This window comes from Neodiprion fabricii, chromosome 2 (assembly GCF_021155785.1).
Source record: "Neodiprion fabricii isolate iyNeoFabr1 chromosome 2, iyNeoFabr1.1, whole genome shotgun sequence".
Taxonomy (NCBI): Eukaryota; Metazoa; Arthropoda; class Insecta; order Hymenoptera; family Diprionidae; genus Neodiprion; species Neodiprion fabricii.
In genome coordinates, this window is record NC_060240.1 from 6886354 (window position 1) to 6912318 (window position 25965).

General features: G+C 39.2%; 2 protein-coding genes across 2 annotated transcripts in view; both read right to left on the reverse strand.

The window, feature by feature from the left end:
- Positions 1–4634, reverse strand: part of LOC124176173 (nuclear hormone receptor FTZ-F1) — a 33135-nt gene extending 28501 nt beyond the window's left edge. Inside the window, exon 1 of the mRNA XM_046557090.1 lies at positions 2929–4634. Within this exon, the coding sequence (XP_046413046.1) occupies positions 2929–3982 (1054 nt within the window). The 5' untranslated portion in view covers positions 3983–4634. The remainder of the gene's footprint in view (positions 1–2928) is intronic.
- Positions 4601–25965, reverse strand: part of LOC124176180 (early nodulin-like protein 2) — a 74170-nt gene continuing 52805 nt past the window's right edge. Inside the window, exon 2 of the mRNA XM_046557107.1 lies at positions 4601–4839. Within this exon, the coding sequence (XP_046413063.1) occupies positions 4811–4839 (29 nt within the window). The 3' untranslated portion in view covers positions 4601–4810. The remainder of the gene's footprint in view (positions 4840–25965) is intronic.

Here is a 25965-nt window from a genome sequence, read left to right on the forward strand (position 1 = left end):
TTGTTTCGCGTGAAAAAAATAAACCGTACAACGTGAGATACCTGAGAGAAACGCGTGAATTATATCATCGGTGAACATTCACGTGTCGATTCCCTCTTGAAAAATAAATAAAAACGTCCGCGACGAATGAACAAAGTCATTGTCACCGTCTGCACGCAGTGTAATAAACGTACCCGTACACCACGTAAATCTATGCAGTCATATTGTATTTTACGTACGTACGTAATGAGCGTCGTGACACGGACGTAACACTTGGACGTTTCTCCTCCGCTATTACGGCAATGATTGCGTTGCAAGTCTGCGTGTATGGCATAAACGTCACACGCCCACCACCCCGGCCTTGCCCATTTTTATGGGCCTTCGTGTGACGTCGAGACACGTGGGGTAAAAGAAGGCCGATAATCGCAATCCGCGTGACGCGCACACTTTTTCATTTAAATATCGCGCCTTCTGTTGCGGAAACTGCGATACACGCGTCTATGGACCACGATGCACGTCGGAAATTTGAAAAGCTCCGAAGGCGACGAATTTCGAATTTGGTTTGGTTGGCGTAACTCGAAGGGCAGGAATCAAACTTTGGCGAAACGTCAAAGTTTCGAATTGCAATTTCGAAATGCAATTTGAATGAAAATTGTTCCCTCTTATTCCCATATCGATTCCATCCGGAATTTTCGTAGTAAATTTGTAAAAAAAAAAAAAAAAAAAATTCTCTCATATTCGATAAAGGGAACGTTTTTAATTGCTGTTGAAATTGAAAATGATAAGAAAAAAAGTCTCATATCAGTTTCAATTGACCGTCTCCTTTGATGAAGGAAGATTCGTTCGTTCAAAAACACGCCTGCCTACCGTACAATTTTGCAAAAGATAACAAAGATAAACGAGAGGAAAAAAAAATTCAATAAAAAATCATCATCAATCTCAAGATATCCGTGACGCGAAGGAGTAACTTTTATGTTTTTTTCTGCAAACAAAATCCTTCCGACTAGCGCATGTTTCTGTACCTACCGATATTATTCGATAAGAGATTTAACGATTGCAAATATCGGCCGATATAAGACAACGTGTGAGAAGCGATTATTTAATCGTTTACCAAGCAATCGGATTTTCCAGCTGTTAAATAAGATTTCTCGAACACATATTTACACTTTAGGTACATGACGTGACATACGGTTCTACGTCATCACTGTATGTAGGTGTAACACAGATGCCCCGTCTAACCAAAATGCTAAAGACCCGGCGCCGTTTTTCAAGGCCAAATAATTACAATATTGTAATACGGTGGTTTTGTAATTTCCGAAACCGAATACGTTAAATACATATTTATTAGGGTGGTCGTTGATTTCCAAGGTGAACTTTCCCGACCTTGAAATCGGTAAATAATTAAGAACCAACAGTCTCTGAATGATTTCAGATTTTTAGCTCGATTGGAAAGGATGCCAAAATTGATTTAAGGTTGACGGTAAAAAAAAAGTGTCTCAATTTTCGAGTAAAAAACAAATAACTTAAAAGCTCTCGTTCAATTCAGTTTATTTGGTTAGAAGAAAAGACAAGATTGTTCCTCGTTTTTTTACCCTACTTTTCTAACCGAATAAAACGAATTAAACAACAGTTATAAAAAATTCTTTACTCCAGAATTGAGACTTTTCTTTTTTCATTATCAAATCGATTTCGCCACTCTTTCCAATAAAGCTAAAGATCCAAAGTAATTCAGACACTGTTTTTTTCGTTATTATCTATCGATTCCAGGCGTGGGAAGTATACCTTGGATATTAACGACCACCCTAATATTTATACATTTTATTTATCCTCAAACTCCGTATTATTGATCCGTAGCAATATCGCGTATCTTGGTGATACTTCAATTCTGGTTGCATCATTAATAGAATGATAAATGCCCAACTAAAATGTATGAGAGAAAAAAAAAAAAAACCTTTGTTACAATAATTGCATATATACTGAATATAATACTGTAAGGCAGGTCTGCTCTCCACGCATCGTTGATCCGTACGCCGAACAAACGACCTAGTATAGTTAGTTATTGCAAAATACGACGCATTATATTCGTATTCCAATATCAAATTTAAAATGCCTGGTTGTAATATACAACGAAACGACAAACGGAGCTACTTTTACTTCACAGAGCGCCTCTATCAACGAATCGTTGTACGGAAGCTGCATTCCATAATTCTACCTACATAGTACAATATACACAAAGTTTGATTGTTACCGGGCGTGGATTTTAAAATGCGAAACTGGATTACTAAAGGAGTTACTCCACCGAGAGACACGCGGATTGGTGAAAATCATTTCATTTTCGTATATATATACAACAGTCTCTCGCGGCGGCAAAGGCGAGTTTTCCAAACACCGATATACGTATATAGAAGTATAAAATTTATGAAAAAAGCAAGATATAAATCAAAGAAACAAATCAAATGGTATTCGATATAACTTTTCTCGCGCAGGGTGGGAATATTATTTTCAGTTACCCCGATTTCATGTTTCAGATTCCAAATGGTTACCGGATTGCTCCAAACTGTTTCCACAATACCAAAGTCTCCGGTTACTTTAAATTATTCGCACTTACGAGTTCAATATTACAAACATGCTTATCATAATTAAACCGTTCATGGACATTTGTATGCATAATCGTGCATATGAAATTTCGATGATCGTTAAAATCACAAACGAAGTGCATCGCGAAAGAGTATTTGGAATAATCCAAATTCCGCGGTATAAACACAATTCAAGGATTTTCCTATCTTTTTTTTTTTTTACTCAGGGTACGTCTGTTATCGAATAACGCGGTTAGGTTGGGTTAGGTTAGTTTAGGTTAGGTCAGGTTAGACCGGTATCGATTTAAAACTGTTCTTTGGAATAAATTGAAAAATAAAAAGCGGAACAAAGAATCAAGTTCAATTTGCTCACCTTCAAGCTTCATCCCGACCTCGAGACACTTCTGGAACCGGCAGAAGGGGCATCTCTTCCTCTGTGTTTTGTCGATGTGACAGGACCTCTCCGCGACGCAGGTGTAGACCTTTTTATTCTGCACGGTACGTTTGAAGAAACCCTTGCAAGATTCGCACGTGAGTAGTCCGTAATGATAACCGGATACCTTGTCGCCGCAAACAGGGCAAAGTTCCTCGATAATGTCCTTCGCGTCGGTAAAGTCCGACGATCCTGGTATCGAGCCGGTAACAACGCCGACACCGACACCACCACCGGCGCCCCCGACTTGACCGACGCAACCGCCGCCTCCGTGTCCCATTCCCCCGCCGCCGCCGCCGCCGGCGGAGGTGGCACTTCCGGTATTATTACCGGGTGTGTTACCACCGCCCCCTCCGCCCCCGGCGTAGGTACCGCCGTCGATTCCGGAAGACGAACCACCGCCGCCGCCGCCTCCTCCTCCACCTCCTCCGCCCCCTGTAGGCGAGAACAAACACGTGTACACTTTCTTGCTAACGCTCGGCGAGCCGTTGCGTTTAAAGAATCCCTTGCAGGATTCGCATGTGAGAAGCCCGTACTGATATCCGGACATTTTATCGCCGCACATTGGGCACCTCTCTTCGGGACAAGTGGCGTCAAAGAAAGCGGCATCGATACCCGAAAGACCGAGAGCTTGGGACTGAGATTGGGACTGATGCTGTTGCTGGTTTTGCATTTGTTGCTGCTGCTGCTGCTGTTGCTGATTATTGTTGTTACTACTGTTACTGTTGTTGTTGTTGTTGTTGGCGGCGTTGCTGGTTTGCTGATGGCAAACACCACCGCCACCACCACCACCACCAGGACCTCCGCCGCCGCCGCCCCCCGTCGTCGGGGGACTTTGGGCGCAGTACGATATCGGCGAGCTGTAATGACCGCCGGCAGCCAACGCTTGTTGACCCCCCGCGGCACCCTGCGAGGGACTGCCTTGGGGGCTGAGATGGAACGGCGACATGTTCAACGACATTAGGCCAGAATGCTGTTCCATCTCCAATAACATCACACAATCAACCCGCTCGCTATCGTTACACACACCGGCCTACCCTCCTCGACCGTTACGTTACTCTTGCTGCTCCTACTCCTCCTACCGTTGCTTTTAACGCTAACGCTACGATTCCCGCCCCTCCTGCTCCTCGGAGGGCAATGCATTAATCCAATTCCTCCTCGCCGCCACCCCTTGACAGGGATCGGAGGAAATACTCGCGGTAAACCTTGATTCGAACGAAATCCGTGGTCTCCACAAATTTTAATCCTTCTTTTTTCCCTTTCGTTCTCTCAATGTTTATACGTATCGTCGCGACGTCTCTCTACGAACAATTAAAGCCTGTCCCTGTCCTGCCTCAACACTACGCCCGAATTTCGGGCTGCGGACACGCGACGCACGTTCTTAACGACACACACCAGACGACGCACGTCGATGATTGATTGATGGTCACCACCTTGCACGATTCTTCGTTGTTTTTTTATTATTAGTTTTATTATTGTTGTTGTTGTTGTTGTTGTTGTTGTTGTTGTTATTTAATACACCACCAAGTCCCTCACTGATTGTGAGATAACAAGAGTCGGTGGTACACTTTGGCAATGTAGTGATGATCGTCGTTTGAAAATATAACAAGCGTCCGTTTCATTGTGGCTGAATTGTAACAGTTACAGTTTTCTAGTATTTTTTTTTTTTTCTTTTTCTTTTTTTTTACAGATTTCTGTATCCGACGGTGTCAGTTTTCCCGTATATCTGTTTTACGATGTAAAAATTCTCGTCTATGTATATAGTATTTATGCATGTATGTACCAACGTGCGTTTGTTTTTTGTATAGTATATTTGTGTATATCACGAAACACCAATGTGACACATTTTCACTGTAATCCAGAGGCACGGAAGCGGCATGTATTATTATATGTTGGTCGTATGTTTTATCAGCGATGGGGAAGAGAGCGCGCGAGAGAGAGAGAGAGAGAGAGAGAGAGTTGGGGGGAAGAGACGACGATATAATGAAAAAAGAAAAAAAAAAAAACAAAAAGTAGACAGAATTCAACGTGACACTTTATTTGTTTTTTGTTTTCTCGTTGGCTCGTTTGTTTTATATTATTCAATGTTTTTCCACCACACAATAATCACAGCGACGAGTAATCGTTTATAATCCTTTTCGGTACGTGTTATGATTTTCGCAATTTTGTTGCGAAGAAAGGGTAGGAGGGGAAGTACCCGAGAGAAAACGAGAACGATAAAGAAAGAGAGAGGTGTATAGGTAGCGTGTTGTAATACACACGCCGGCGATTAGCGCGTGCTTAAAAACGAAACACACCCACAAACACCAAAACACACAAGCTCACGCGTGAGTAAAGACACGAACTATCAAGCTGCGAGGTAACAGAAAAAAAAAATAAATAAATAACAAGCCAATAAACGGCTCTCGCTGACACAGTATCCACGATTGTACAAAGTTACGGGATTCACTTGCGAGGTGAGAAGACGAAGGAGAAAAAATTAAAATAACATTAAACCACCCCGCGATGCGTTGCGTTGGAAGATGTTTAACAAATCGCGGGTAGCAATTGGCGAACGATTAAATAAATGTCTTGATGCGTTGTAAAGTGTAATCCAACAACAACGATGATTTACATGCTCGCGGTAACAAAGTCATCACACTTTCGTTGCAGCACGCGATTTAAGAACGAGTAAACATTCGACCGGAAGGAATTAAATTTAACCAGAGTTAAGTTAAATCACAACCACTCGTTGGTAATCAATGTTTCGTCACAGTCCGTTCTATGCACAAAATGATGTTAAAACGATGTAAACAGTCACAGGTCGACGATGAAAAAATTGAAAAAACAAAGAAAAAATAGAACGACGAAAACTTGGATCCATCGATCGATCTCAACGACACTTGGCGTTATACGATTATATCTCCTCTCCTCGTAAAAATGACAGCGCGCTACCGCGTACGTTACATATGACACGATGTCGAAACACGCGTATTCCTACTATTTTACGTATATCCGTTAGTTTCTCCTATTATTCGTTCAGAGAAAGAGAAGCACCGCGGTCTCGACCACGCGTCTCGGGTATCCGCTCGTGACTAGTTGATTCGGCCTCCTCGCTCGGTCGGCAGGGCCGCCACCCCTCCTACCCTTCTCGCTCGTATAGGTAGGCAGAGGCAAAGAGGCACGGTGTTGTCTCGGTGTTTCGCGCGCGGCTCGGCGGTGCGTTGTCTAAGCCTCGTGCCTCCGCGCCTATCCGTTCCCTTCTTCTTGCATTTCGTCCGTTTGCCGCTACGAGAAACGAACGCGACCCTCTTCTGCCCATCGTCGCCCTCTACTACTTCTACTTCTTCGAATTATTATCCCCCCATCTCTCTCTCTCTCTATCTCTCTCTCTCTCTCTCTCTCCGCTTCTTTCTTCCAACGTCCCGACGTGTCGCGGTCTCTCCGTCCGTCGTTTACGGTCGTACAGTCGGGTCGTATAATCGTCGTCGTCGTCGTCGTTATTGGTGGTGGTGGTGTCGTAGTCGTTGTCCGCCTCGCGCCCGGTCCTCACCCGTCGACTGCGGCCCCTCCTCCGCCACCACCTTCTCCTACTCCGCCGAACGACTCGGAACCAACACCAGCGCACGGCATAAGTGAAAGTGATTCAGCAACAGCGGCAGCGCATAGCACCAGGTGCCGGGGGGGGTGAGGAAGGGCGGGAGGGAGGAAAGGAACGGGTGGGGGGGGGGGGGTAGGTTAGGACTTGCGGGGCGCTCCGCAAACATTGAGGGGAAGGGGAGGGGGCGGGAGCTGTGGGAGAAAGAGAGAGACGGATAAATCGACGCGGGACTAGGGCAAGAACGAGAGAGAAGGCAGAGGAAGAGAGGGGGGAGAGGGTCGCTGCAACGACGGCGGAGGCGGAGGCGGAGGAACCGGCCCGGTGTCTCCGCGGTGGGGATGACCCACTTACGGAACCAGGTCTATGTCGGCCGGACAAGTATTGGCGGCTGGCAGGCTCGCTCGCTGGTGTGCTACCGCTTCTGCTGATTCAGGGGCGGGGGGTGGGGGGAGGAGTTTTTTTTTAACGCCGCGCTGCGGGCCGCTTGGTCTCAGCAGCCACGTGTGCCTCTGTCCGCCCCGCTGTCGCATCGCCGTCAACCCTAAAATGCTACACTGTGTGCTACGCGTATCTACGATAAACGATTTTTCGAGTAGGTATGTTGGAAAAATTTCGTTTCTCGGATGTACATTTTCATCGCCGATGTATATTCTGTAGCACCGACTCCCGCGATATTATTACTTTTCTTTTTTACTTCTCTTCGGATCGACTTTGATCAATTTCCCTGCAGTCGTGTAACGATTATTATTCATTCGGCGAGTAATACGATAATTGACCCGCGGATATGGGATATTCTCCTCGCCGGTGCTGATTCTGATCCGCGGTCTCCAGGATAGTGGGTAGACAGATTGTGACCGCCCGACACGGCCGGGAATGGGACGAGTTTCGTATAGCCAGCGTTCGCGTTTGCGTCTATCTTGCGAGTGTGTTGTAACAACACACCGCGCTGGTAAGAATCTGGTTATACTGCCCGACTGGTAGCCGCTGCCACCGCTGACACGCCGTATACGCGATAATACCCTGGAACTAACGAAGTGTGCGCAGGTAGCGAAGGGAGATTAAAATTCTCGTTACGAACGGGTTCCGCCCTGCGGCAGGATTACAACGCGCGTCGATCCTTGAATCGAATTGCATTTTCCGCGTTACTTCACCGCCAGTTATGAAAAATACGGTTGAAAGGAAGAAGAAAAATGTGCTCGAAAATATTTCATCGAGAAAGAAAGAAAGAAAGAAAAAGTAAAAGAAAAGAGAAACGATATGGAAACACCAGTTCCTAATATCGTCGCGTCAGATACGCATTAATATTACGCATCGTGAGATGCGTCGGCCTTTGTATAAGAGGAACTCGGTTTATCATGGATTTTTCTACGCGCTCAGAATCACGTCACATCCCCGCCGAACGTCAAACCGCGGGACAACTCTTGCTTTCAAAGAAGAAGAAGAAGAAGAAGAAGAGGAAGAAGAAGAACTTCTTTGGCTCGGTAGCCGGGCAGACCGCTGTTTACAGCTGGGTCAACAGCAACGCCGTTGGCACTCCCGTCGTCGAGCAGCGAACACCACCAGCAGCAGCAGCAACAGCAGCAAGCAGCGAGCTTGCGGTGCGATGTCGATGCGAGCGAGAGCCGCTGGAGGGGAGACCTACTGACCCAGTTCGCCGGGAACATGACGCAGCCGCGACTCACTACCTCCCCTTCCTCCCTCCCGCGGATCACCGCGGCTCAACGTCGTACTACCCTCACGGGAAAAAAAAACCCCAAATTGGGTGTAAATTCGTACCCCTAACTTTTTTCTTATGGGAAATTAGCATTATCTATGAGTTGGGGGTACGAATTTACACCCAAGTGGGGTTTTTTTTTCCGTGAGGGTACGGCGAGCCCTCTCCGCCCATCTATCTGATCATCTATCAGTCTATCTATCGTCTATCTAGCTGCCTATCTTTCATCTACCCAACAATTTATCCATCTTCTATCTTTCATGCTCACGGCCCGTCGTGCCTTGCGACAAGCGTGAGCAGCGTCTAATGTGCACGCGGTTAGAGGAATCCTGATATTCCTAGATCCTGGCGTGGCGTTGCGTCGTTGCGTCGTTGGTACACCTGCAGAGCGAAGCAGCATCTCAACGGGCCGCGATCGTCTTTTGGACATGCGGCTAGATATGCGCGCGTAACACACTTATTACAATCACTTACAGCCAGCGTCTATGGTCATAGAGGCGTATCGACGCGCGGGATGCGGAGTGACGCGTTTCGTGTTACTCGATTTCACGTAATGTTACATTTATTTTGTCATGCGATGACACGACGTACACACACCCACACACACACACACATCCGTCGTTGTTTCGAACGTAAGCGTAATGGAATTTTGTGACGTATGTTTATGTATACCTGTATAGGTATGCATGTATTGCAGGGGTTTTTGTTTTAAGGATATGCACAGCCTGCGGCGTGGAAGTTGAATTACATCAATGACTCATATATCCAATATTGTACGGGAAAAAAATTACGAAACAGGTTGCGAGGGACGTTTTTTTCAAATGATGTACATAGGTATAACGAAAAAGAAGAGAAAATAGCAATGCGAGAATAAAAGGAACGTAATTTTGTCTGCAAGAGGTATTGTGAAATACGGGGATTCGAGAGCTTTTGCGACGAGTGGGAGGAAAAACTGCAGATTAAACCCGCGTCTACCAAGAAGGCGTAATGAATTTAAGAAAAGTGGAGATATCGGAAACTCGACGGAGAGTCGAAGAGTTTGCGAGTGTCAGACTGACTTGTCAAATCGTATGTATAAAATAGCACGCGACCCCCTGCATAGCGATTGCAAAGCGCGTGTAAGTGCAACAACTTTCTCAGCTGCAGTACGAAACGCGTCGTGTCCGGATAGCCGTTCAACTGTCGTTCATCTTACGGTTGTTATTTCGAAATTGGATAAACGGACGTATCGCAAAATCCACCCAGAGCATAATCAAGTGCGCAAGTAACGAGAAGCCGTGGTTGCATCGTAGGAGAAAATCAAAGGAATCAGAAATTCGTTTCAAACTACTCGAGTATAGTATTTCATTTTAACGCAGCCGTTGTAACGTAACATGAAATTGGTGTTGAATCAGATTTCAACCGAAAGGAGCAAGCGTATGAGTAATAAAGAAAGGGAGTGAAAACGCATGGGAAGAAATCCGGCTATTAGACTTCGTGGAAACCGATGTTACATATCAACTGTGCGACAAATATGGATAGGGAAAGTATGTAATCATTTTCATAAGAGCTCGATTTTTTTATGCTTGGAACGGAGATGATCAGTGAGGCGAATCAAGTCATCGGAAATTCAAAATATCCGTTAATTGACAGTGGATGACCTTCTGCTTATACCGTATACATAAAAGTGACAAGCTGATGATACTTTAAGGGTGCATAATAGAAGTCTATATTGTAATGTGAAAATTCGATTTGAAAGTCAAAACAAAGTCTAAAATCTATATGTAAAGCTAACTTTACCGTTCAGCCAGCTGTTCGACAAATCTATAATATGTTTAGACGCAATGTATGTACATAACGAACGAATAAAATTTTCGAACCTCGGACTTTTCCCAACTTTTCCTTAACATGAATTGTAACGAAAACGTTACCAACTTCAACATAATAGAATCAGCAATCTTGGTACAGCGAATATATATGCATCTACGTACATAGATGCATACTCAGGTGCTCGTATGTGCATTTGTTGCATCGAACAGTGACCCATACGAAATATCTGGAGTACAGCCAAAAGATAAAATAAGACCCCCATCTATTTATTCCTATTGTCTTCATATTATTTATATACGCGGAATTTAATAGTATATTACAGGAATTGAATTACAAGCAGTAATGCGGACTGAAAACTGTGGAAACAAAGACATGTATACTTAATAAAGTGAATTGGAAAAAGTGTCTAGATAAATTAACAAGAATCTCGATACGATTGTTTATCAAGGAGTGCCGTGCCTCGGTAACGTAAAGAAACATCAGTCTAGGATAATACAATTTCTCGTTGAAAGAGTTACGAAAATGATGATCAGGTGACAATTATATTGAGCTCGTTATTGAGATTATTAAATAGACCGATAAGCGAAAACTAATGAGAATAACAACAATAATAAGGAAAACATCGCATCTGTAACGTCTACGACACACATCACCAATAGGTTTTTAAGCCGTGTGTAAAGAGATATTATATTCGATTTGCCGCAGGTCAGGAAAAGGTTGCTGCGTTTTTCACTTTTCATTTTTTATTTATTTATTTATTTATTTTTGTTTCTTTCTTAATCGACCCTGAACCTAACCCAAAGGCCCGAAAGTGTTTTAGAATTGTCTTTCAGGCGCATGCATCGTAACACTGCATATGTAAGGCAGGTGTACGAACATCCGTGTATATGTACACACGTGTTACATACATGTATATACATATATATATATAAGTATCTATTTGTAATTGAGATAGTTTTATTGTGGATGCAGATAAGCTCGCGCGGACCGCCGGTCGATACGCGTTTTATACATGCATAATGTATCGGTAAAACCACGTACATGTTACATCTATGTACGTAAGGTACGCGTCCACGTATCCACGTATGTATGCACGTACGTATATAGTTAGACTTATACATATATGTATAGGTGTTATGCCTACGTTATACCTACAAATGCTCTCTTCACCTAGTCGTAATATTTGTCATAAGTGCGCGGCAAAAGTGTGCCAAGGCTGCATAACGAGCGATGTCCCCACCGCGCTAGCTGCTATAACATTTTCGAAACTAAAAGTAAAATCTAACTCATTGTATCACTTATAGCAATGCTGGGCAATCTCTCTCTCTCTTTCTCTCTCCCCCTTTTACGGTGCATAAATGTAAAACAAACTTGTCCAACATTACCGTGGATCAAATAAACTGTCCGTCTATCTATCTATCTGTGCATCTAACTATCTATTAAACTATCTATCTATCTATCTCTCTCTCTCTCTCTTTCGCACACCCACAGCTGTGACCCGTATCTGTGAAACTGGGTTCGAAATGGTTCGTAATTAATATATAATAATGGTAACGATAATAAGAACGTGTTACTATACACAAGTTAGTTGTATGTATTATATACCGCATGACCAACCAGCGTTCAGCTCTGTAACGCAATAACCAACAATGAATTTACGTCATCTCATAACATGCACCGATATACTTAAATTCAGCTCTTCTATTCGTCCGTTAAAAAAATGTCCAAGTATAAAGAAGAGAAAGAAGATAGAAAGAAAAGGTACCTCGCACTCGGTGCATTATTATTGATATCAACTATCGCAAACTTGAAACGGGCTATATCATCATCATCGTCGTCGTCGTGGGTAGGAAATACTTCGACTTACTGACCACATTCATCCGCCTATACAGTATACAATAATTGCACGTATATGCGTGCTGAAAACTTTGGCGTAATAAAATAGAGTACATGTTAAACATGTACAAAAATACTATCTTTTATAACAAAGAATACTCCGTGAATGTCACAACGATTCGAAACAATGAAATCCTCAGAGCTGAGAAATGATCTTGCTCAAGATCGTTCTCATCCTCGGTTAAAATAATACACGTACGTTATGTTATGTACGTAATAACACAACCTCCGAACATTGGCGATAAAAATACGAAGAACATAAAAATGAAGAAGGCACCGGTCAATATCTCCGCACCGTATACGTATTACAGGTGCACTCTGTACGGTGACTTAATTATACATGATAAACACGATGCGTGTACCTGTAACGTGGAATTGTATAAACGCGGCTAGAATCATCCGGCGAGCAGCAAGCAGCAACAGGATAATCGTAGGCTATCGCGTGCATATACCTAATTGACGGATGCAGCAGCTGCACCTGGTGTAGTACAGTGCAACAATGAATACGTTACAACGCAACAACAATAAACCAACACCCGCGTTATACATTATCCGCGTGCAGTCCGCGAAAATCCCGATCAGTAACAACCGGACGAATTGTCGCAGAGTCGAATCGTATCGATGATAAATGAAAGGGACCGGAATCAATGATCATCGACCTTCGGATTTAAATTATTGCCCAATGTAATGCAGCGTAAATACACGCAAGATATAATCTGTATCGAGCGATAATTAAAATAAGAATCAATTTAACATCGATAACAATCCTTTAAATTCGGACCACCTCTCGTCGCTTCAATCTTTTTAAAATAACATTACGGTACGTTGATAGTAAAATTCCTAAACTCGAATACTGTTACTAACAATAAGAATAATAGTATCCCCACACCGTCGGTGTGAAAAATAGTTTTACAAAAGCAACATGCGATTACAATGTACTCCCAAATGTTAAATGAATACTTGATGCTAGAAAAAAAAGGTAAAAAAAAAAAAATGGGTATCATTAAATTATTTCAAACAAAAATAATTTATTTCATATCACTATTCATTTTTTATCAAGTTTCTGTACCACCACGCCACGAACATGTAACCTCGATTACCACTCTGCAGATGCTTACTTAATGATTCTGTAATTATTATGTAAATCTTTTTTTGTTTATTAAATAAATAAATGAATAAATAAACATATAACTAAACTTATTTAATTACAGCCTCTGCAGGACGCGACAATCTCTCTATTCACTCGTTTCTGCGCAGGTATCTCTCAAAAATAAGAATAATAACGCAGATATATACGAATACACATACATGCACATGCGAGGCTTACGCTGGATATACGATATACTTGAGATGTATAAAATATAATTTATTATAAATTCTAATTGCGTCGGTGTGGTGTGTCAGGTGAGGCTGGGTAGCAGGTATCCCCCATGTGGGTAACCGTGTCAAGGCCGTGCGAACTGGGTTGCAGACCGGCGACGCGCGTTTCATGGAGAATGACTGGCGGAGGGGGTGAGAGAGAGAGAAAGAGAGAGAGAGAGAGACAGAGAGAGAGAGAGAGAGAGAGAGAGATATCGTATATGAAATGTCCGAGTGAGAAATATTCGCAAAACTCTTACTTTTAATCATCTCACATTTCTACGTATACGTATAACGTGTATAGATCTATACATAGGTATATAATATATAATGTAAATTGTTTATTACTGAAATTCAACGAATCTGCAACATACGTATATATACATATATGGATGTAAATATTTTTTTTTATATCCATACATACGCACAGTTATTATGGACGCGCTTTCGCACGTACGTTCGCTGTATGAAATTCATACAACTTTGATACATCGTTATGATATTTCAATTTAAATTAAAATTATTGCAATGGATGATTCCCATGAACATCGGTGCACGATTATTATTGGCCTTGCTGTGCTGGTTTGAAGCTTAAATATCGCATGACAGAAACGTGAGATGAAATAAAAATTTGAGGATATTGTTATTATGAAATTGAATTATTACATGTCCGAGTAAAGAAATGTTAATCGATACGAATACTCGTGAAAGTTTCATCCCCTATGACCCAATTATTTATCGATTATAATCGAAGAAAAATCCGACTTTCAATTTTTACTTTTTATTTATAAATTTCTTTTATTCAACCCGAATATTTACGATGGACTCTTGCTGATTTTTCCTTCTCTTTATTTCTTCTTCGAATACTCATCGATAAAAAAGTATCAAACAAATAGCTTCATAAATATTTTCTCAGTAAAACTTGATTTTCAACGACAAGGGAAAAACAATTGACAAATAGTTAATTGAAACGTGTACATTTTCTTTCAATTTTATCAACTCGGTCCAACATTGTCAGAAAAAAAAAAGAAATAAAAATACAATTTTTGCAAATTGTGCCGTTTAAGCAATAATTAAAATGAGTAAAATAAAAAAATAAAAAATCGATCCTATCGATAAACCGTACGCATAAACATTACACTTGCGCGGCTGATTCTCATTAGATTATTGAGGCTGCGACAACGTAAGCTACTCCGTATACAACCACGTACAGCTGAATGTCAATAAAATTTTTTTTTTTTTTTTTTAGTCATCAATTTCGTCCAAGCTTTATTTCAACCGAACGTCGTCGCACAAAACGGTTTCCAAAAATTTCAACTCCGTTTTTACCATCGATCAGAAAACGAAACGTGCAGCATGACGAAAGTGTGATTTTAAAAATTTGTCGATAAAACTTGAATCTCTGATTAATGAGAATAATAACAACAACAACAACAACAACAACAACAATAATAATAATAATAAAAATTAGAAGTTGAAAAAAACAAATGGAGCAAAATAAAAAACGTATATATAAATATATACCTATGTATAATATAGAATAATGAATATATTTCACCACGGGCCCTTTCACCCGAAGTTACGCCACTGTGTCATGTCTGCGCGCGGACCACCTTATGACAATTACAAATTGTATATAATACCTAACTGTAAAGTACAAACGTGTATATATGTATATACCGTAATACATAGATATATGTGTAATATATAGCGTAAATCGAGGATCACGTACTCGAGGTACAAGATATGGTGTATTATGTACGCGTAAGGCATGCACGGAAGTGCTTTCGTGTAGGGCTGGCAGGATGAAGGGGGGGGGGGGATAAAAAAAAATGTTGCGAAAGATCGTCAACTCATTGCAACGCGAGCCCTCGTCGTTCGAGAGAGCGAGAGAGAAAAATTGGGCAACACTCGTGAACGTGCTGAATTATATTTACAATATACCCATATAGTTTAAAACGGAGCCTCTCGCGCGCATGCGGTAAATAACGATCAAAGATTAATCGATTTTCGATCGAAACGATTATTTTTTATTTTTTTTTTCCAAATAATCGAGCGTAATCGATTATTTTTCAAAATCGATTAATCGGGTGATTCGATTATATTTCATCACTATCGATTTTCATTTTTCAATCCCATTAACGACGCTGTGGAATATCAATTTGTGTGATCGGAGTATCAATCATTATCGTTGTCTTACTTATCGAGCTCATATTTGATATAATTAGTGAAAGATAAATGAATATTTTCTACCTGACCGAATGCACCGTTACGAAAAAAAAAAAAAAAAAAAAACAAAAAATAATACGAAATAATCGATTATTCAATTAATTCTTACCGATTCAATCGAGTCGCGTTCGATTCTTTTTCTGGACTTGATTAATCGATGCATCGATTATATTCAGTTTAGCGACCATCGCTCGGCCATGTAGGAGTTGTACGGTATACAAGTAAAAACATACGTACGTCCTTTAATTAACTCAGCATCGCGTGTTTTAACGAGATTTGTTGTACGTTTGCGCAAGATAGACGGAGTGATAAGGAAAAAAAAAAAAATTAACGATTCATTGGTCGAAGAACCGAAATGTGAGAAAGTAAGAAAGAAAACGTTTAAAAATCAGGAAAAAAAAAAAAAAATTCACGCGCAAATTTGTCACTAAACGCGGAATACGCAGCGTTAACGCCGCAGATTGATTGCAATAAGAAAGTGATATCGCATTACCTGTTGGTAAAATAATTAATCGCCGTTCAAAAACGCAGCGGATTAATGAATAACAATTACAACACTTGAGCAATCCTACGGTGTACATGCGGTAACATGTTAAGAGATATATAAATATGATGATCGAAACTGCAGGGTATAATAATGATAAAAATAATATTAATAATAATAACAAAAATAGTAACAAGTATCGAATAATACTCGAATACGTTTCAAATTCGTAACTGTCCGCATGAATATTTTTCACGCGTGATCGCCAAGATAAAAGAAATAAGAAAATATATAAACAAATATAACGAATAAATAAAAAAAAAAAAAAAAATAGAGTTTGAAACGGGAATAATATTTGACATTCTTCGTCATCTTTTCATTTGTACAACAAATTTCGAGCAAACTAGGTAGGCTACGATGTATAAAATTGTCATAGGTAACTAATCCATATATATATATATATTATACGTATAAGATACAGACCGTAATTTTGGGAGAAAGTTGTAAGCAAGTTAATTTAGACAGCATGGTAGCGCAATAAATAATTCATACGCGTAAGGGTAACAAGGATACTTACCATCTAAATATTTTGAAAGCGTTTTTCATTGTCAGTAAATTGTTATAACCGGTGGTAATAAGGTGCGACCCAGTGGCGCAAATACTCTCTAGAAACTTGGCGGATGCTCGGCCTTCCTTTCTCATTATTTACTGCAGTTGTAATTTCATCCCCGACCATGACCATATACTGCAGACGGTCCCATTTTCTGCATTTCACTGCATTCACGAGGGCTATAACAAGACCGTCGTAAAATTCTTCGCAACTGCGAACTCTGGCGATGCAATAAAGTGCAACACGCTTTCCTCAAAATCGGAGAAGAAATGCCCACGTGTATAACAATGTTGTACTGAACGTAAGGAATCCCATGCGAACCCAACCAACCATCGGACCCTCCCAATTTTTCATTTTTTTCAACATTTTTGCTGAAATTCTACTAATCCTGAAACAGTACCCTCAATTTTTTCAGATTTTATATTGAAATGGTTAATTATTTATGCACGTTGAGAGTGATTTTGAAAATGACCTTTAACAAAATTCTTAAATGATTGTCAAAAACTGTATTTTATTTTCTAAACATTTCAAGATCGTGTTCATGACTGTATGATTTTTTAATATTTTCTTTTAGCGCTTTTAATTTTTTTTTTTTTTTTTGATCAATTAAAGCATTGTTCAAACGATCTGAAAATTCCCGAAAAATTCTCAAAACTTGGAGTTTTCACTTAGAAAATTTCTATACGGGTTTCGTAATGAAGTTGATGAAAAAAGTTGAGTATAGCAGATTTTGAGAATTTTGTGTGCATTTCCAGACCGTTTAAACAACGTTTTTCTTGGTCACAAAAAAATGGAGAGTGATGAAAAAAATATTTTAAAAATCGGCCCATCATGGGTACGGTTTTGAAAGTTTGGAATAGAAAATATAGTTTCTAAGAATTTTTTGTTCAAACTTTAAATAAGCAAAATATTAATCAATGACTAAGCAGTTGAATACAAGGTCTGAAAAAATTCAGGATACTGTTTCAGAGCCGGGACAATTGCAGGAATTGTATTGAACAGAATCAAAAATGTTTAGGATCAAACGTTGTTGGGTTTCGCATGGAATTCTCCATATAAATGTCGATGATGATGATAACGAGCGTGACCCGATAGTATCAAAAGTACGTTAGATTAATTTATACACCCTGCACATAACGTTCAGCTGCTTCATTTTATAACCGAATTACTCGAGCACCGAATATCGATACATGTATAATATAATTACAGGTAGGTTGTACGTTCTAATCGAGCGACGTTATCGGTTTTGCCCGAAGTTACAATGTGCACAAAACACACGTTAACACAGTCACATATTATCCCTCTTCCGATTAATTATAATAGTGCTTCACTTGCGTTGCGGCCTTGATACGACATTCGACTCACAAAGGTGAGAGATAAGATACGACACCTTCGGTACCAAGGACTCCGAATATCTTCCTCAGATTATACACTTATACACAACCGCTTGTGTCGCACACGCGGTGCATTAGAGGCCTGCTTTAGGTGTAGAATTAGAAAAGTAAACAACGACGAAATCCTACCTGTAATCAACCAAGTAAGGTCAGTATTGTACGATATAAACTCGAGGAGAGTTTAATTACCTCCTAACTTGATTTGTTGTAGTAGACAAATCAGCGTTAACGTGACTAATGACTATGAACGTTGGGAAAAATATCACTGTTTCGGAATTCCTAAATGGCTTTCAAAGTGCCAAGTTTCCAAAATTATTTACACGCTTTATCCAAATTTTGCACAATCCCTAAAAAAAAAAACGAAAAAACAACGACAACGATACCATCGAAATCATGAACTTGAATCTCACATTCGATCCAGCCATTAAATTCAAAATCGTCTTATCTGTGCCAGCTATAGATATTACAAATTTTCTTTCCATAAACATTCTCAACGTGTTCAATTCGTTCAAAGTATAAGAAAAGATAAATAAACAAATAAATAATCTTACAGATGTAAATCGACGTAAGAGGGCAATATTTAAGGGTAGCGAAAAACAGGGTGGCCATAAATTTTTCGGAAAAAACTTCCATGACATTTCCACATGTTCTAGGACTTTCTACCCACTTTTCCCCAACATTTCCCCAGTTCTACTAAGTTACTAAAGCCTAAACCCTTCAGTTTATTAACTCTACGTTATTCGGCTCAAATTCAATGCGAAATTCGAGTAAAATATAACGTCAAAAAAGTCAGTTTAAAACCCAATTCATTCTCTCGACGAAAATAATAAAATTTCTAACCTCAAAAAATCATTTCCAATTCCCGTGATAGAAAAGTGATACTTTCAGTTATCTACCATAATCAAATTAAAAATTCCCCGACAACTCCGGGTTTTTCAGGCCTGTGGCCACCCTGAAAAAAGGTTTTTTTTTTTATTTTTTTCTTCTTCTCATTTCTATCGCATTTTGCATCGCGCGAAACTGATCCGCATGTATCCATAAAATCGCTGCGCGAATCGGAACGATAGAGAGCGAAAATACTCGAAGCCGGTTGAGAACGAGACCGAGAACGGTTTTACTTTCATTGTGACACGACGAGGGGAGGGGGGAGGGGGGGGAGACTTTCATTGGCAATGGAGAAGCATCGGCGAAGCCAGAGATCCTTGCTCGCCGATTATGCGAGGAGTCTGTTACGCCTGTTACGCGATGTACCGACGCCTTTCTCTCTCTCTCTCTCTCTCTCTCTCTCTCTCTCTCTCTCTCTCTCTCTCTCTCATTTTCTCTTACTTTCTCTCTCTCTCTCTCTCTTTCTCTCACTTCTCAGCGACGACGCGAGGCTTGCCTCACCGTGAAGTAACTCCTCACTCCTACTTTCATCGATCATCGTCCGGCGGCTCGACGCGATGTTGGCACACTTTGGAAACATCGCGTTGTTTGAATCGTTTGCTAGGATGCTGCGGCCCGTGATTATCCATTCTTTCGATTGTTCGTTATATACATATACGTACGCTGAGAAAAATTTCATTTCTTACAGTGACTAGAAAAATTGAGTGAAACAGGTATCGTTAAGGTAGTAGTCTGGTAACTTGAGACGATTTTCATATCTTTTTTTGGAGGGCGTTTTTTTGTAGGACAAATTAAAATGAATCGTTTTGGATATTTAGGATGTGTTTATTTACATATTGCAGATACGAAAAAAACTTTTTTTTTTTTAAAAATTTAATAGTTTATTATTATTGTTGTTATTATTATTGATCGAAGCTGGCAACTCGAAAAAAAAGCGCGTGGGTGGCCCCGGTGATTTTGGCTCTTGATGTTATCTCTATTCAAAAATTCTTGATAATTCTTGATCTATACAGACATGTCATTCTCCACGCACCACGTTCATTTTCCACATTTTTATCGGACCGTTTCTTATCTCGATAGATTTTTACTATTGGAGTGAAGGAAAAAAACAACTTCAAAAAACCTTATATAGTACACGTGTCGTACCTCAATTATCGTTGTTCCATCATAATCGGCTGAATGAACGAACGAACGAACGAACGAATAAAAGACGAAGGTAAGAATCGACGGATAGACATTTCGCTTGTTCTCTCAAGTTCTACGACCTGCACTTGCAGAAAAGCAAGAAAAGCATCATGTAATTACGCAATATATGGATACGAAAAGACGAAAAGAAGGAAATATTCGTGAAGGAGGGTTTTTTTTTTTTTTTTTTTTTTTTTTTTTGAGGTAGCAGGGCTGATCCGCCATCGTCATCATCATCCTGTACATTGTCAGATGCGTATAACGCGTTCCCACGGAAAAGTGGGCCGGGCATCCGCTGCCTGCATGTTCGTACGTATTATAATACCTGGTGACTCGTACTCCCTGCTCAACGTCCCGGGGACTGAATACGACAGCAGCAAGGCTTACGAATAAGGCCCCAACGAGAAACGAGACAAGTCGCCAATATTGAAAATGATAAATTTTTAGCGCCGGATACAAAGTACCACGATAAAAAGATACCGGCAAGAGGGGATTAAGATACGGTAAAGAAATGGAGAATTCGAAATAAAACTGAACAGAAGCTGGGGTAGGAAAAAAAACTCAGCAAACGAGGATGTACGATAGACCGAAGAATAAATTAAAAGATACTGCAAAAAGATAACGCGAAGGTGAAGGAAAACTGAAGTTAGACTGCCGGTCGGATGATCGTCATTCTCGGACGAGGCTCGGAGAAGAAATGTCCCTAGAAGTGACCACGTGACGGTCCGTAGCAGCGTTGCCAACCCTCTGGCGGCAACAGGCCGTACTCAAAGTGAAAACTCACGCGTAGTTTGAAATTTAAGGATTTTGCTTCGTTTCCAAAGGAACGGATAATCAATTGAATCGCGATGGGAAAAATATAAAATAATATTAAGTGAGTAAGGCGTACGCATAAAAATGAATAAAAAATATTACAATAATTGCTGGCGACCTTTAAAAACGAAACGAAAAATTAATTCGATTACGGACGAATTAATTGGATCGACGTAAGGCGTGAAACCAGGCATTTACATTGTAAACTTGTTCGTACGAATGATAATTGACTTGGTTATAATATCTATTATACGAATTGATCGAGTTTCAATGAGAGTTTCGCGTTGTATAAAAAGGATAAAAGGGTAATAGAAATTACTAATAACATTTAGATTCATCGATTCGTTTATACGTACGCACAAAATTAGCGTGCGAACAATTATATGCTGGTAATAATGAAAGAAGAAAAATCATACAATGCTAAAAGTTAATGTGAGATGAGAGAACACAGAAAACGGTGAGGAATTTTTTTTACGAAGTGAATAAACCAAAGAAAAAATAAACATATTTCATCGACGAGCTTCCTGTATTTAACATATATTGACGTAACGTGAATCAAAATTGCGACGAAACGGTTTTCATTGCACGCTGCTTGCAATAAATGCGTGAAAAAAAAAAAAAAAAATTAGGAAAGGGAAAAGAACGAAATGAATCCACAACGGACCTCGTCTTCGCAACGCGAAATAATATGTATAACGAATCGAACCGAGCAAAACAGCGATAAGAAGAAAAACAACGAAGAAGTGAAAGAAAAAGGAAAGAAAATAAAAAATAAACTCGCGTAAATCAATAAGTCACAGAAACAAACCAACCGACAAACAAACAAACAAACATCTATTAAAATAGTGTATTCGTTGAGCTATGTGCTGTAATAATACATTAATTTTGCGAAAGAGGGGAAGAGTGTTATAAATGTTGTTCTCGAACATTATTCACCTAAGTAAGTGTGCCAAATTGCGCTCTGTAATACACATCTATAAAGGTATGCATCATGTGTGTATAACGTAAATACATTATGCGTATAATTATAAGGTTAATAAATCTGTTATCAGCGGCTGCAGATAACAGGTGCGATAACGAATGTAGGTCAGTTTGATACAAGTGACCCAATTCCCGAGAGTGCCGCGCCATGCAGGGTATATATATGTATATGTATGTATTATACGATAGAATAATACAATAAATTGTACGTGACGCGTACATACACATATATATAATATATACCAAATGTTGAGTAAAAATGTGCAAGTTGTATATTGTTAAATGGCAAACTTCACATTAATCTCGAAAAGAAGTGAATTTTTACATAATTTCAATTTTAACCTTGAATAATTTTTCAAACAGTCGAGTTATCAAAACACGATGAGAAGCCTTTTTTGTAGAGCGTTCAATTCCCTGCAAAAATATTCATCGGGCGTTCATGAACATTGCCTCGTTATTGAGCTACAAAAATCAGAATGAAACTTAAGCTACTTTCGCGTGTTATTCACATGGAAAATGAAAAATGGCGTTCAGGAACCACTAAATGTCGACGTTAAGGGCTCAGATTATGACAGGCGTCTCATTTCCTCTTCCTACAACTACTAAACGTGTGACTTTGATGAGGAAATATTTAATTTTTCTTGGGCCGGTTTAATATAATACATATCATATAGTACATGTAATAAGTACTTTTGTACCAATTATCTTTCACTTCATCATACTGTATCTGTGTACACATGCCTAATTAGATTATACCGGATATATTATCGTACCGCAGGCGTGCGATCATTGGTTACATTGTTATTACTGTTACTATTATCATCACTATCATCGTACCGCATCAACTTTTATACATGTATGCAATTATGCGTACGTTTGTGTTAATAATTGATTACGCAGGGTAAGGGGAAAGGTGTGTAAGCCACTAGCTTGATAAAGTGAAAAATTAAACATGAATGAGAAATTTCACTCAACGAAGTTTACAAAAAACACTGCAAGCGCATGTTTGCTCAAATCATCTATGTAATACATGTATCGATTTATCACATTTCCCATAACAATTCGTACGTATCTGGTACTTTAATTTTTTTTTTTGCCCAATGTTTTCTCAAACGAAAAATTCCCTTTGAATTGAAAAACAAGTAAAAAAAAAAAAATTCCATGTTAAAGGTAAAATTCTACACTAATTACGGTTTCTAAGCATCGACTGCGCACCGATACACATAATAGAAAATCATCGAAAACGAAACGTCTGCTACAATTGATTGTGTTATAACAATGACGAGATTGAAAAAATTACAAGAGCTATTTAATTCTATATTCATTCGAAGAGCTGTTACAAGACGTTCGAAAATTTCCGGAATCGTTTAAAAATAAAACAAGTGCAGGAGGAAATAACGATCAAGCTGTCATTTGTGATTAAGAAAAAATATACCTAAAATGGTATAATGTAAAATACGATACAGATTAAAGACAGTTTAAACTTCAAACCGTACAAATTAGACATAATATAAATATTAACGTGTGTACGGGAAAATGCGGAGTAGATATTTTGATCTCCAAAACGACGGTTCGATTAACGCCGAAGGTGCCATTTTTGTGAAAAAAAAAACAAAAAAACAACTTCACCGACGAATTCAAGCGATAAATAATAAAAACCGTTCAAATCAACCATCGCAACGAAACATCTCGATGAATTGATCAGGATAATTGTAAAAAGGGCCGAAGGCGTCATTTTTGTCATAAAAGACGACTTGTATCCGTTTTAAAAAAAATTTTTCGTTGCAGGCACTTACAGCCTCTTTTATTTTTCTAAATAATTCTGATAAATCAATGTAAAGAAGAATCGAATAAATTTTCTCATCCGCATAAGCTTCACGCGTGAGATCGAACGCGCGTTTAAAGTTTGTTAAATCCACGTGCAAAGAACGCAAGTATAATAACAGGGCGTAACCGTCGCGTTGCTTTGTCGTCGGTATGACGGGGAAATATTTGAATCTGGGTCAGCGGCGAGCGTATAATGGGCTAGGTTCGGGAGCGTCGCGACGCCCGGCGTCGTCCCTCCTCCGCAACTTGACCCATTTACCCGGTGCACTTGGACTACATATATAAAATATCGACGAACGACGCCTCCGGTTCTTCGCGTGCCGCAAAGACGCCGACGCTCGTCTCGTTGGAGAAAATAAAGAAAAAACAAAAATTTATAAAAATCTTCTTACATACGGTATGCGTGTATTTTTTATAGCCCAAGAAATTTGCCCAATCGCCGATCGTGCCAATGTTTGCATACGTAACCCGTAACTCGGTTAGTTAATTAAGCGTAAAGGTAAATAAATTTATACATATATATATATATAAAAAACAGTCTTCAAATATTTTCATTTTTCTATATCGCAACCGAATAATATAATTCGGAGTAAAAATACAAAAACCGAGTCTTTTTCTATCGTTATTATTATTAATTTTTAAATTCCTGTAACCTGAAAATTCGGTGTTACGTGTTACTGTTCGATCCTTTTTTTTTTTTTTTAAATTTTTTCTTTCTTACTTTGGTCACCGGTATATATATATATATATATATATATATACAGCCTACTAATTTTCTTGTTACTATTGCGATAATTCAATGTTGGCGCAACGATAAATTGATGTCAAGGTCTTGTTTGACTGAACGAGAGAAGAAGTTGAAAAAAAAAAAAAACCAGCAAACACAAAACTTAGTCAACCAAACGAACAGGTTTAACATCGCTATGTAATCACGGAGAAAATTTATTTTTGACGATTGTAATGACAATAAATAATAATTCGTATCATATTCAATTGTAATTCGCACCCATTTTCCTTTGTAGATTTTCTTTAATAGATATATAATTCGATGACAGTTTTCTCAGCGTAACAAGCTATTCATTGTCATCGATAATACGAATCTAATAACAAACTTTGTTGTCATTCAAGATGTTTCAGTAAATTTTATTAAAACTGAATAAAGCGTATAATATATACAAATAATTGGGGTTATTTTTGACTCCTGACTTTCAGTTGCTAATTATAAATTTATAATACGTGCACCGGATTGTTCGGTTTGTTTCACGACGAACAATGATCGAACAGCTGAATACCGAAGTGTGTAAGCAAAGGTCTGCGAGTAAAAGGAACGAAAAAAAAGAACGAAAAATAGGTAAAAAACAAAAAAAACAAAAAAAAATAATTACAAACAATCAGAATAGCGTAATTGTTGGTTAAAGTAACACCAGGTGTTTTGGAGAATAGTACAAGTTATTCGTGCATGGTTACGCGTAATACCGTGAACCAGGCAATGAGCAACGAACGAATTTCGCAACGTAATGAGCGTGGTAGTGATTTTGTGTGTAAAGAATAGAATACCGGCTAAACAGAGAGTTCCCTGTTCTAAATACGGTATTTTTCTTGTTAAGTAACGAGTTAAACCGAGAAATATTGTTCCCTATACAACAATAAGTATATTACAGTAAGGTATGACGTATTATTTGTACGTGTGTATCTAATTTAGAGTTGTTCACGGGAGAAGAAAAATAAAAATTTCCTGCTTTTGAGTTTTAGCTGTTACATTGATATAAGACGTAAAAAAAAAATTCTCACCTTAACTCTCAGCGCCGATTTTGAGTGAAAATATTGACCAAAATGAAAATATCAAGGGACCGGTTGTTTGTAGGCGGCAATACTTAGTACGAGAAAAGGTCTCCAGATATTTTATTGAAATTTGCATATTTTCAGAATTGTTGTGACTTAAAAGTGAAGAAAATTGATATAATCGTATTAAAATACGAGAAAATAAAACTTTTTGTCATTCTTCTACAAAATTTTACGTGTTATTTCAACGTAAAAACGAAAACTGGAAAGCGGGACCTCTAAATCCTATCCGATCGAGTTCAAATTTTCAGGGAATTTTGCTTGTGGTTTTCAAGAACCGCTCCAGTATCTACGCATGTCTACTGTAAGCTTCTTTTCTCCTCTCTATGCTGTAATCTGTGTTCTCGCATCGCCAAAGTGATTTATATC